The 14815-nt window shown below is 36.3% G+C and overlaps 1 protein-coding gene across 3 annotated transcripts in view; it reads right to left on the reverse strand.

The window, feature by feature from the left end:
• Nucleotides 1-14815, reverse strand: part of Graf (GTPase regulator associated with FAK) — a 170124-nt gene that overhangs the window by 60365 nt on the left and 94944 nt on the right. The window contains exon 1 of one of the 3 annotated variants that reach the window (XM_036371175.2): nt 2970-3134. The exons of the other annotated variants lie outside the window; for them this stretch is intronic. Within the exon in view, the coding sequence (XP_036227068.2) occupies nt 2970 (1 nt within the window). The 5' untranslated portion in view covers nt 2971-3134. Of the gene's footprint in view, nt 1-2969; nt 3135-14815 lie in introns of those variants that run through there. 3 annotated transcript variants of the gene reach the window in all.

Here is a 14815-nt window from a genome sequence, read left to right on the forward strand (position 1 = left end):
AGTTTCGTTCCAAAAAAAACGCAATGTAAGAGGGGCGTTGCTGGTATTACTAAGTTAAGATAAAATATTAAAAAATTATATAAATTTGTAGTACAATATGTGCAAGCAAATACCAAATTAAAGAGATTAAGAGCAAAAATAAAAATATTTCTTTAAAACAAAGCCTCAGAGTTGCCGAAAATTTTGATTTTGTGACAGATAAGATCCAGCAGACAAGGAAAGGCGACTAAAATGGAGTACATGATGATTAAAAATAAACTGAACAGAATTACAGATTTCGGGAAAATCAATGATAACGGTTATTTAAGAAGGGGAGTGCTAAAACGATGTAAGAAAATTAATTTTTAGAATTTGCGACATGAATATAATTAACATTAACTAATTTATAATAAAAATCAAAATAAACAAAGTCAGATTTTTTATTAAATCTATCTCTAAATTTGAAAATTATTTTGAATTGGAATTATTTTAATTAATTAATTATTAGCAAAAGTTTATTTATTATTTAAAAATTCAAAATAATTAATTTATTACGTGTATGCATTTCTATAAGTTAAAAACTAATTACTTTTTTTAAATTTAATTAAATAAATTACAATTAATTATTAAAATAATTATAATTAACGAAAATTAGGGCGGAAATTATATTTCTATATTTTGAATTTGCATTAATTACATTAATTATATTTTTTTATTAATTTATACAAGTAAACATCAATTAAATTTATTAAAAAATTCAATTTAATTAATTACAAATAAATATTAAAAAAAAATAATAATAAAATATTAATCAAGGCATTTATATTAAATTTAGTTTCAGTTAGAATTCAGTTTTAGTTGACTTTAGTAAATTTCCGCTTAGTACTTAATTGATATTTGAATATGAATTAATGTTAAATGCAATTTTTCGTCCACTAAAATTTTTTAAGTCATCAAACAGAGTTAAATACGCATCTATAGATAATTTATTTAATGAACTCAAATTTTGAGCTGTTAAACAAGATTTCAGCTCGAGACGATTAAAAATAAATTGCAATGATTTTAATTATTTTCCTTTAATTTTATTGAAATTATAATTTTTTATTAATTAAATGAATTTTAATTTAAATTTAAAATATTGTATATACCTACATCTGCATTCCATTAATTTATGATTCCCAAACGCTCAATAAATTCCCACTCAAGCAAACAGTTAATTAATTTAAAACTATCATGTGACACTTTTAGCATTCTACAAATACACTCTGCGAAAACGGAATGATAATACCTAAAACGAAAACGTGAAATAAATTGCACATGCAGACGCCCACTGGAGTTCTGTGGCACATATATGGTATACCGCGTTGTACATATTTATTAGTTGGACCACCTCCGGAATGACCTAATAACCAATTACCATGTCGTCACGCCATTTACCGTACGTCAGTTAGAAGCTCTACTGGCAGCTGAACTTGACGGCACGGCGGCTGAAGGGCAAAATCGTAAGTATGGTACGCGCATCATTTCTGCTGTCATTGCCGTAACAGTTGCTTTCATTTCAGCGGAAACACAGAGCAGTCAACAGAGCATATGGTCGACAGACAGACAGCTAGTTACTTCAAATGTCAGTCAGTCAGCCAGCCAGCAAGGACTTTGAGCGCGCCTCATCAGTGATCATCCAGCCAACGCAGCGAAGCTCAGCTCTGAATACGTCATTTAGACAGGAAAGAGGCTGAGTTGTATTCAACCAGCCTACTAACGAGCTCGACAGTCACTCATTCATGTGCTCGCTTAAACAACCAACCAACCAGTCAAACCGCCAGCCAGCCGGCATTTCATTCATTCATGCATTCACTCACTCACTCAGTCACTTCGGTGCTTCCAACAGAATATGTTCCATTAGTGCCGACTCCATCAAGCGCCAAAACCAACGAGCAATGTGTCATTCACGCCCAAATACAGCGCGAATGCTCGACGCAAGCTTATGAGCTGCGCAAAAACAAAATAAAAGTTCAATGCTTAAGAATAGTTTGTTGTTTTAGTGCGCTACAATAACTTATACATGTACAAAAGCTTTAACCGTTGAATTACAGTTCCGTCTGTTGACGCGTCAAGTCAGCTTACTTGGCCACTACGTCGGTTCACACGTCTGTCGCACAGTCAGGCTATCAGTCAGTTAGCTGGTTTTTCGGTCGTGCGTCGGTTTGCACGTCACCGGAACACGTGTTTTTCGGCGATTTGCTTGGCAAATAAGCGATTTTCCGATTAGATGGCACACCGCTGATGCTGAGTTCCCATCAAATAGCAGAACAGCAGGCACAGTTGTTTGGCTTGTTGCAATAACTGCGGATAACAGGTGGGCATTCGTTTCGTCACTCCATCAAATGTTCGACTTTTGGCATTTTTCCAATTAAATGCTTCAGTTGCATAAATCGTCACTGCGTTATAAAAGAGTTTGAGGTTGAATGTGGTTGTGAATATTCGACTGGAAAATGTTGAAATGAGAAGATCGTTTTCAAAGACTGGAAAACATTATATTGTAGGCATTGAGGATTTGTAAGAGCCCAAAATATAATTGTAAAACCCTAATGAATCTGATCTGATTGAATGTGTTGAACTATTCTAGAGTAAAAGAAATTAAAGAGTAAAAGAAATATAGATGAGTCAGTTTCTTCTCCACTTATCCAGTTAAATCCCTGAGGAATCTTTGTTTGCCATGGGCTAAGGTTTAAAACATAATAAAATAGAGAATCGAGAGTTCTGTTGAGGCTCCTAATATGGTTCCATCAAAATTCTGCTACTATTCTATAAGAAACTTTTTAACATTTCTCTAAGAGTAGCAATATTTTAGCATTAATATGGTCACCAAGACACTTTGACCATAGCAAGATAGCTGAGGAGACCGCACCCATCTCCTTTAGTTTTGGGATTATTATGGCTAAAATTGAGCTGTCTTACTAGCTTACAGTCTTACAATCTACTTTACTTACTTCGAGAGTCGGATAACCGGAACAGACTAGGACTATTATTCGGCCTAGGATTGCCAACTCGGCAGCGTTGCTCCAAATTACTTCAGGGATGTTTACTGACACTACAACAACAATAACGGAGCACTGTTCCAATTGGATATTTGTGTTTACTGAATGTATGAGGGATTGTGCTGGCATCATCAAACCTTTCAGGTTCTCAGCTTTTGAAACGTTACAATAACTTTAATTGTTTTTTCTTTGCTGCTCTAAAAGTGTATCACAAGTTTGTTGAAATAACACGGATCAGTGGCCTTCCGGTTTTTGAAGAAAAGACAAAACTTGTATCGACTTTGAGGTTAGAACCACAACCGTAATACGAGAAATCCACAAAATAGATATATCCACAATATATATATAAATATATTTATATAATAAATATTAAAAAAATTGATATACATTACTATAAACTAGGGCCGGCGACGGAACTACTTCAGAACGAGCACTGATCGGTCGTGATCTTACATACTGCACAAAAGGTTTATACTTAAATTTGAGTCGACTATTTCAACGCAACCAATTTGAAGATTTCTATTGCCTAGAGAAGACTTTAAGCCAAAAGTAAATGGTACATTGTTGACCTTATAAACCTACAACAACTCTCTTTAGCCATTCTCTTTGCTAGAGCCAAGCTAGTGAAAATCTTCATTAAGTAGCTGCCATTGATAGTTTTCATGAATGAAATTGGCCTACTGATTACCGGACAACTTAGCACCAAAAGCAACAATAATAATCGCAACAACAACACCTACCGCCTTTACAGTGTGCATAACAAATCGTGTTGTTGCCATTAAAGTGCATACAACTTTTTAAATAGTTTGTTGTTATGGACATAACTATTTACTATTGTTGTTGTTGCAGCAGTTGATCCGGCCCAAAAAAGCACTTTGCAACGCGGAGGCACTTTGTAGCGGTGGAACCCACACCACTGGCCGACGGCGAGCAAAAGCTACCTGCTGACGTGTTATGGCGGCGAATGGTCAAACTAGTGTAACAACAAAAGCAAAAACAAACAAATGCACTGCGACGCAGTCGAAGTAGCCGGGTCCATTGTGGCGTGGGCGCTGCCGGTAACTGTTGCTCGCTCACAGCAGTTTGCTGGCTGCGCGTGTTAAATGCAAGTTTTGTTAAAATTAATGTTGTTGTTGTATCATGCTGTTTTGCGACAAAGTCAAGTTGAGGCGCACGAAAACCGGCTGCTGTTGCTTCCGCTTCTCGATTTTATTTTGGTTGCATTTATTTTAGCTGCAGCTGTTGTTTTTTTGTTTTTGTATAACTTTGTTTTTTATTATATTTTTGTGCGAATCTTTCCGATTACGTTATATTCATGGCTTTGTCATTAATTTTGATAATTAAGAAAATATTTATAATCAATTAAGAATCTAAATTTCAAGGCATGTTCTTCCGGTTGTTCTTGCGGCTCTAGCCTTAGACATGCTCAGTCATCAAAGATCGGATTTAGTTCAACCTCGGTTCGTTTCGCTTCGACTTCGGTAAAAAAAAAAAACGAACTTCTATGTCTTCCAAAAACGGTTAGTATACTTAAGTTTCACTTTACGGCTCTGGTTTTGCAACGTTGTATAACCCAAAACAGGGTATTTTAAGCTTGCCACGATTTTTGTAACACCCAAAAGGAAATGTCGTAGACTCTTTAAAGTATATAAGTAAATGATCAGCGTGACGAGCTGTGCCGATTTAGCGGTGTTCGTCTGTATATGGGCCAACTAGTCTCCTCCTATCGAACCAAATGATGGCAATTCTAATAAAGGAACGAGAGAAAATCAGACTAGTCGACGCCTTTACTAAAACACCATAAAAAGCGCTCTAGAGATTAAAAATCTCTTCAGCTGGTCTTCGGAAACAAAACATCAGAGCTTTGAGGAGTTGATTCGAGAGAAAGTCGTCAGAAGGGTTTCAGTGACAGGTTTGAAAACAGAAATTTGGCAACGTTTAACCGCACATATCCGGTAACGTAGACACGTAAAGTTTGAGTACATTTGGAAATAGAGCATGCCTCTCTTGAGAAATTTTAAGTTTGAAATCGTTCTTCTTACGAAGAACAGGCGGTTACATAGAAACAGATCAGGATTGTTAACCGACTAAACACTGTTAACACGGCAACACGCCTATAAAACTATTTGTGGAATATTTTAGGCTGTCACGACAACCACAATATGACTCTAACACGTCGGATATGGCCGATAACACCTTACTGTGATTGATTTGACTCTCTTTTGCAGAACCCAATGTGTAAAAGATAAGTAAAAGCGCGTTATACGCAATGAACTTTGTATGTAAACTTGTTCCTGGACAATAATCAAATGATTTCTTTGAACAATAATCATATTTGAAGCATTCTGAGCCATCTGATAAACAAAGATGTCCAGAAAAAATAGCGCCTGGTATTAGATTCATAAGATATCTTAAGAACAATATTTACATTGAGGATTTCGCAAATTTTCTGTCTTGTTTTCCCCTAGCCATCTCAAGTAAATTCGTTAATGTAACGGGTGTTTTTGTAGACGTGTGATTTTCAGTGAGTCAATACTTTTTTCGGAGTTAATAATATAAAATAATAAATTTCGCGCGGTTCGTGAGACGCACGAATCTAAATTTTTTGACTTAACATTAAAATATATTAAACGCATACGTTTCTTCTAGAAAACCACATGTCGAAAAAAATACACCCTGTACTTGCCACCAATATGTGTTTATGTTAGAAACGCCATTTTATTCTATTTCTAAATAGAAATTGTACACCACTTTCAACAATGCTTACAGGCGTAAGAAACACATTGACACACATACAAATATATACATACGGTACGGTTATATCCGCATTTGCGTCGCTCATAATCGCATATTGACCAGTCATCAATATAATCAGCTAAAATGCCGCGGAAGCGCAGCGAACAACACAACGCACAACAACCAAACAAATAAAGCTTAATTAAATGTTTACACACAGCAAAGAAATCCATTAACACTTTCGCCTGTGTGAAGACACTCAGCGACATACCGGCAATGGCCGTGTCAGCCGCTGCAATTGCGCACAAAGCTCAAAGTGCAAGCGACTTTGCCGTGTCGCTGAGCGTTTGAGCGCTTGTAGCAGTCGGCGACAGTTTAAAAAAAAAAAACGTATAAAAGTGTTATTGTGGTGTGGAATTTCCAGCCTTTTCGCCATGTCACACATCGCTTATTACCTGAAAATAGAAAAGAGAAAAAAGAAAGCGTTAATTTACATAGTCGCAATGAGTCGAATAAGAATTTGCATGCATTACAAAGATTACTAATTTGAAAAAGGCAATAAAAAGCGGTTATATCTTCACAGTTGAGCAAACAGCCAACGTCAACTGGCGTGTACCCATCGCGGAAGCGGCGACGGCTGTAACCGAAGGTGACCCAGCAGTCGTTCAATCAATTAGCGCGCAGAATTAAAATTCCCTACTAATCAGCGGGGTGGCAACCACAAGCGAAGACTTCCATTCGATCCTAACATAACACATACATATATACATAGTCATCTATATAACAAAGAAAAGGTGTGGTCCTAGCGCTAGAAATAAATTTAAGAGCGTTGTCTGTTCCTCTAGCCTCTTCTAGCATAGATTCCAACAGTGCGACGCACTCGTCTGTCACCTACGCTGTAACTGTTGCATGCCACACACACATGCGGCGCATAGAAATGTCAATACTATCGAAATGAAAAACGACACAGCATTTGTAATTTGCAATAAACGGCGGAAATTAATGTTGTTACACAAATGCCAAATGTAATGAATTGCCCTGGGAGTGCGATGGGCGCAACAACAAATTAAAATAGAATAAAAAACATTGGCAGAGTTTCTGAAGTGAGGTTAGGTATTAACAAGCATATGCAGTAACAGAAAAAAGTATAATTGCAAACGATTACAGTTTAGATGAAATATTGTTTAATAGTAGTTAAAATTAATGTAATTACTTTCATTTAATTTTCATTTATTTTTTATTACGTAACTGCGCTTTTAATTTATTTATTATATTAATTTATTTACAAGGTGAATTTTGATTTTTCGTGTACATTCAATTATCGATCTTTTGTTTTTGTTATAATCGGGTACATATTTTTATCATGTGCTTGCACTAAGAGCCAATTTCGATTAGTAGTTTGTTTTTGACAACAGAAAATGTAAGTCACATTTTGTGTGCTTTTCGATTTTTGACTTTTGAAAGAAATGGTTTAAAGAATATTTATTAAAATATGCGTTAAAAAGAATATAGTGCCCCAAGGCACTTGAAATGTTGACTGTGGCATTCGGTGAGTTCACTTTGTCTCTAAAAAGTGTTTATAAGTGGAGAGATGTTGATGACGATGAAAATTCTGGAGGTGCGACCACGTCAACAAGCGAAGAAGAGATCGAAACAGTGAAAAAGTTGTTCTTGAAAATCATCGAATCACTATTAGGACAGTTGCAGAGGATGTTGGCATATTAATCGGCTCATGCCATTCAATTTTCTCGAATGTTTTGGCCATGAAACGTGTGGCAGCGAAGTGTGTTCCAAAATTGCTAAATTTTGATCAAAAGCAATATCGTAGTAGTATCTCCCTGCGACTTTTTCCTATTCCCAAAACTGAAGAAATCAATAAAAGCACAGCGTTTCGCCACAATTGATGAGATCAAGTCAGAATCCAAGGAAGAGCTGATGGCCATACCGAAAGGCGCATTTCAGAAGTGCTTCGAGGATTGGAAAAAACATTGGGACAAGTATATTATATCCGAGGGGGGGTTACTTTGAAGAGGACAAAATAGATATTGATAAATAAATAAGTTTTATCAAAAAAGTTCAAAATTCACCTTTTTCTTTGAACACACCTCGTATATATTTACTTATTATAGTTCACGAAAATGGTACAAACAAAGTGAAGGAAAACCATAGCAGATTGAAACCCTTTGAAACAAGAAGAGAAAATAACAAAAAAATCAAGAAATAATAATTAACGGGCGATCCGAGCACGGGAATAGGTTGAATTGTTAAGGGTTAAAATAGTTTATCTCGATTTTTGGCAAAACTAGGTGACAAAATTATAGGTAAGAAAAAGAACTGCAACTTGGTATTTAAAGCTTTTTTTCATAACCTAAAAAGTTATGTGAAACTTTTAAATAATCCAGTTTTCATTTTTTTATTTTTAGCTCTTGCACACTTTTTTTTAAGGAATTTGGTGTTAACTTAACTTTTAATATCCCACACACACTGTTTTATTTTAATTTTTTTTTTTCTTTTGCTTATCTTAACTAAATATCGAAAAAGCAAAACACCCTAACTTTCAATCAAAAATTCACGTAAAAATATCAGATTTTTATACGCTGAAAGGGTATTTTATGTTTGCCATGAAATTTGTTACACCCACAAGGAAACGTCGGAGATCTTTGAAACAAAAATATATATATAAATGATCGGCGTGGCGAGATTTAGCCATAAATTCATAATTTTTGTCTTGTCATAATTTGGCCACAGCTATCCTGCATTTTGTGGTGGATTTACATCTATTTTGCGCTATTTGTTCGAATTGCGTATTGAGCTCCCTCTTGATTGTTCCTAGGGGACACGGTATTGTCTCTGCTTCGGATTCGTCTAGAGAGGCTCCTGAGTTAGCCAGCTGTGACCGGGAACACAAATTAAGAACAAGTCGAGTTGACCTGCCAGTAAGCTTAAAGCCTTCCTCGCTTTGTTTACCAAGCTGGAGTTGATCATTGGCGACGACAAGGCTTGTAGTGGCGTCTTGCAATCTATGTAAATGGCTGCTTTCTGTATCCACCCATAGTATACCTCCGTCCCTACACCGCAGTCCATAGTATATGGGTGCCATACAAATTGAACGGACAAAATCTTGTTCTTGTATGGAAAACTTGTTTATTTAACACGTTATCTTCTCAAAATTTAGCGTGGAATATACAAATGATCGATCGAATAATGAAGCCGGTTTTTGACAACGTGTTCTGATGTTAACCGTATTACGGTGAGATCGATCTTCATCGACCGGAACAAATGATATTCAGAAAGGGCAAGCTCTGTTCTGTAAGATGGGTGAAGCAAAACTTCCCACCCGAGCGTTTTCTTGATAAAAAATTATTGCTTGGTGCCAAGTCGCAAATTCCACGCCCTTCTGATCCTACCAAATATAGTACAATACCTTGGTGTCATGGATGCTAAGCTTTGTCGACAACTTTTGCATATGATTTTTAACGATTAGGGTAGTTGCAACAGTCACAATTCGATGCGAAAACGGCTTCTTTTTGTAGTGTTCAAGCAGCATTTCTGACATACAAAATAGTATTTTACCGTCAATTGAATTTAATTCATATGGCACCCAATTTCCTTGCTTTTGATTGTATCCGGCTACTTTCAAACTTCTCGAAATAACTGCTTGAGTGACTCTTAACGATTCTGCGAGCTCTTCTTGTTTTTGGCAACATTCATCATTCAGTAATGCTCAAAGGTTTTTGGGAGCGCAGGACGTTCTTCTTCTCGTCTTCCAAGACAAATTCACTATTTTAAATCGTGAATACCACTTTTGGCACGTTTGCGCAGCTAGAGTGTGTTCTCCACAAACTTACACTAAAATACAATGACTTGCGGCTGAGGTTTTCTTTGTATTCAAGTAATGAAGAAGAACTCCCTGCAAAAATACTTTTTCAGGCACAATTTTCCACATATTTGAGTGAAACAATTATTATTGTTAAGGATTTAACAAGTTTACGAAAAGTAAGGAAGGAAGTCACTAAATTAATATTAAAAATTGTTAAGGAATTTAAAAGAACGAACTTTCTCTTCCTTCCACCTTATAATGCATTCTCACTTTATTAAGCATTCCTTTCTTCTGACAATTGATTTTTATCGAGACAATACTTTATGACGTCATAAAATAATACCATTAGCTACTTTATTAAATGCGCCTCATTACATAACATAAATATTTTGTTATGTACATATACATACATATATTGCTACTAGACACCTTCTGTGGTGCACGAATAGCGCTTAGCTCTCAAAAGCGGAAAAGCAAAATGCGCAACAAGTGGTCTCTTAATGGCACATGTCTTAAACAGTTTTATATTAAAGATAAATGTGTGTGTGTGTGTGAATATGTGTAGGCACTTCAGAATTAAATTAAAACTTTTACTTTCGATTTTCTTATGTAATAATGCAAATTGTCATAAAAGCACAGACTGGGCGCCATTGAAGTACACGTCTCTGCACTTGCAGCGTTCTTTGAGTCTTTTTAAATTACTTTTAATTTCCTTTTTTCTTCTTGTGGCCATTAAAGAGCGCTTAAAAAGGTATACTTATATTTATTATTTGCAGAAAATTACCACTGAGTCTTTGAGGAGAGTAAAATTGCAGCACCAATTAAAGATAATCGATTAACTGAAAGTAATTTATAGCCGCTATTTATTGTTATCGATTGTGAAAATATAAAATTAATGCGCAATAAAAACTTTTTATTTAGAGAATTCGTTACAAAAGGCTTATAAAAATGTAAAAAATTAAAGGCAAAAGTGATAAAAACAGTAAAGAAACTGAGTAAACAATATGAAATAATAACAAGTAAGGAAGGGCTAAGTTCGGATGTAACCGAACATTTTATACTCTCGCAAAGTCAAATAGTATACTCGTTTGAGATTTCTTTGTGGATTGGCTGATATTTTCGGTAGAAGGTCAACTATAGGCACTGGGGTCCACATATTTAGTACTTAGGGGCTTAAACAGTTTTGGTTCGATTTAGACAATTTTTGGCCACAAGGTGGCATACTTTAATCGCATTATTCACGCAAAGTTTTATCCCGATACAGTCATTGTTGCCTGATTTGCATAGTGGAAAGTGAAATAATGAGATGGAATTTAAAATGGTGTTATATGGAAAGTAGGCGTGGTTGTAGTCCGATTTCGCCCATTTTTGCACTGTGACATAGAAACATGAAAAGAACGTTATGCACCGAATTTGGTTGAAATCGGTTAAGCAGATCTCAAGATATGGGTTTTCACCTAAAAGTGGGCTGTGCCACGCCCACTGTCTAATTTTGAACGCGGTTCCTATAAAGTCATCTCATACCATCCCAGAGATAAAATTTAATGACTCTGGCGTGTTTAGTGCTTGATTTATCGCGCTTTTAGTAGTTTTTAACAGTACCGTTATATGGGGAGTGGGCGGAGTTGCCACCCGATTTCAACTATTTTCACACCGTCAATAGAGGTGCTAAAAATATTTGCTTCCAGTGAATTTTATTATAGCATTAGCGGTTTAGGAGATATGCACATTAAACCTATTAGAGGCGGGACCACGCCCACTTTTAAAAAAAAAATTTTAACTGCAGATGCCCCTCCCTAATGTGATCCTGTGTACCAAATAACAGTCTTGTATCTTATTGCGGAACTTAGTTATGGCAAGTTATTTGTTTTTGATTAATGGCGTTTTGTGGGCGTGGCAGTGGTCCGATTACGCCCATCTGCAATACCAACCGTCTCACGGTACCATGAAACATGTCTACCAAGTTTCATAAAGATATCTCAATTTTTACTCAAGTTAGAGCTTGCACGGACGGACGGACAGACGGACAGACGGACGGACAGACGGACGGACGGACAGACAGTCACCCGTATTTCAACTCGTCTCTTCATCCTGATCATTTATATATATATAACCCTATATCTAACTCGATTAGTTTTAGGTGATACAAACAACCGTTAGGTGAACAAAACTATTATACTCTGTAGCAACAGGTTGCGAGAGTATAAAAAAAAAAACACATTTTAAAAATTTCCTAATTAGTTTTTAATACGAGTATATTTCCATTGAAAACAAGCCACGTTAATAAAAACATTAACATTTCTTGTCTGAGCATTCAAAAAATTCTCGCACGCTTTGACTTCATACGGGATCTTTTGGAACATGGAGCCGTCAAACCAAACGCTGGCGATCTACTCTGAAAGCAGGGCGGCGATACTAGGCTTGAGCTCACTAACCATGGTTTCAAGGCTGGTTAAGGAATGCCTAACTTCGTTTGCTACGGAAAAGAGTCATTTTGTGATAAGACTAGTGTGGGTTGCAAGCCACAGCCCACTTCCTTCATGATTGTTCCTCGTTTGCGATATCAAGATCAAGGCTCAAACATTTGTGAGCTCACACTTTCAGTTATCGCACGGAGCTGGTGGATATAGAAATTAAACGCCTAGGCAAATTTGTATTGACCTCAAGATGCTTTGCCGGCTTATACGATCGGATATAAGAGTTACATAGCTTCACAAAGGTCCTTATATACATAGTAGTCCAAGTTCGATTCCTGGATCAGAACGTAAGCTTCTTTCTTTTCATCTCTTTAATCTTCCTGAACTGATTGAAAACTTGAGATCAAGCACAAAGCTGCTTGAAAAAAAGATCATAGATAATGCTTAATGATAGCGAATAGTTCCTTTCTTTCTGGTTTCGATTTGCTCTCCAATATGGTGTTTATTGTTATGATATTGCGAAGGAAAACCTCGAGGAACAGAGCGATTTCCTTCAATTGCTGTAAGAGATGTGTCCAAAGGTATTACATTCAGGAAGCAGTGTTTAAAAAATATGCAGAGAACAGATTTTTCCACAAAATAAAATACAAAAGTACAATAGTTGTAAGTTCTAACTACAGGATTAAAATCACTAAGTCAGGTAATTGCGACTTGTTCATAATGATATGATTTTGTGGTTTGCCTTTATCTAGCTTTTTCAGGAATGCCAGATAATAAATGGGCCGATCTCAAAGCCTTTATCCAGCCAGTTTGGTTGGTGCCAGATGGAAGTTCAATTTAATTTGAGCTGAAATATTCGAGTACAGAGGACGTCAACGCTTTTTGCTTTAAATATTATTTATAACTAATTTTGATACTTAAATAAGTCTCTTGAACTGGGAAGCTCCTAGATATCTAATACGAGTTTTACATAAGGCTGAACAGAAGCAGAGTAATTATTCCAACGTCTCTCTCATATCTACTTCCCAACACTTTCTGCATTTATCGTCGTTACTAACGCCCAAGCAGCTCGCATGTGATGCCATTAAGTTGTGACCTGTCATTAGGCCAACAACCGTCCTGCAACCAGTTCAGAATTGATTATAAAACGTGGTCTTTGAGAAAACCCCAATAAATTAAGTGACAACAAAGGCCGAAGACTGTGCTTACCCAGTTTCGGATTGTTTACAGTAGGTAGTGGATCAAGTCGATCATAAGAGATTAAAGACAATTAAGGGGGTATTCTGGTCTAGAGGCATGATTTTACCATCCATTTTTTTATATGTTATTTATGAAGCTTTTAAGAGTACAGAAAAAAATTAAAAATTTTTTTTTTTCAAAATCCAAAATTTTAGCTGCCGATGAAGTGGGGGGTCTCGAAAAATTGACAGGTGGCCATACCCATGATTTCATCCCTTCCAGTGATCTAAATTGAAAAAGATAAAAAGATTATTAATCTACATGAATGTCGCAAGGTCATGAACTAGGGACAAGTTAAAAAAAAATTTTTTGATAAAATGGCGACTGTTTGAAAAAAAACAAAATTTTTGGACCAATTTTTTGACTTTCTCAAATTTTTTAAAAATACTAAATTTTGGAATTTGAGGATGGGGCTAGTTCATGGCCGAGAGGAGTCTATGAGGAAGATTCCCTGAAAATTTCAAGTCAATCGGTCCAGTAGTACTTGAGATATCATGGGTATCAGGTTGAAAAAGAGTTTCGAGAAAAACGCGTTTAAAGTTTTGCCCGCCGTTCGTTTCGTTTGAATGCCGCGCCAGCAAAATGCCTATATCTCCGAAAATAGTTCGAATTTTCAAAAATCCTCTCATACACACATTCTTGAATAGTCAAACTTTGAAAATATGAACAAACAAAAAATTGATTTCTTGAAATTTCTAGACCAGAATACCCCCTTAACTTTTTTTAGTGAATAATCTGATTCTCGTCTGGATAAAAAAAAGACAGGATAATAGGGAGGTGTAAAGCGAAAGCCTAGGACTCTACTCTTTTTTTTTATACCAAATACAGAACTCGTCTAGCACACTCCTAAGCTCACTAGATACACAGTAATCCCACTACCTGGCGCCTAACCCACAGCGCACCGGACAAACGTCACCACCTGCTCTGCAACTACTTTTGAATTATCACGCTGATTATAATTGGATGATACCGACTTTTTGCCACAAGTATTGTTTATCAGTCGATTAGTTATGATTGCATTGTGCCATTATCATTTGCCGACACACGAACAGCAAACAAATAAGAAACGAATGAGAATTGTAATTGCGAAAACTTGTTTAATTGTAATTTCGTTCCATTTGCAATTAAGCACGCGTTAAAAATAAGGAGTGTAAGCGAAACCAAAACAAAAGCAAAAATCATGAAAAATTAATAAATAAAACAATAATAAGAACAATAATAATGACTTGGGAAGTGGCAGTGGCAAGTGAGCGCTGCTTGTTGCAGGCATTGTAGTGCTGAGTACCTTCTGCTATTGTGCAGAGTTGTCGTGCCTTGTGCCAATTACCAAAGGCCGGCTAATTGGCGAGCGCGAGAAGAAGATGCGCCACAGCAGCGGTTACAAACAATAGCAATAGCGAATATGAAAATATTGTCGGCGGGAGGGTTGGTGACCATGCATAAGGCCAATCGAGTGGAAAAATGCCATTAACAATGGCGTGCGACAGTACCAGACACTCGCGCAGGTGAGGCTGCCAAGCATTATATATATAATAAAAATAGCAACTTCAAGGTCTCACAGATCGACAAGTGAAGACGACAAATAT

This window comes from Bactrocera oleae, chromosome 5 (assembly GCF_042242935.1).
Source record: "Bactrocera oleae isolate idBacOlea1 chromosome 5, idBacOlea1, whole genome shotgun sequence".
Taxonomy (NCBI): Eukaryota; Metazoa; Arthropoda; class Insecta; order Diptera; family Tephritidae; genus Bactrocera; species Bactrocera oleae.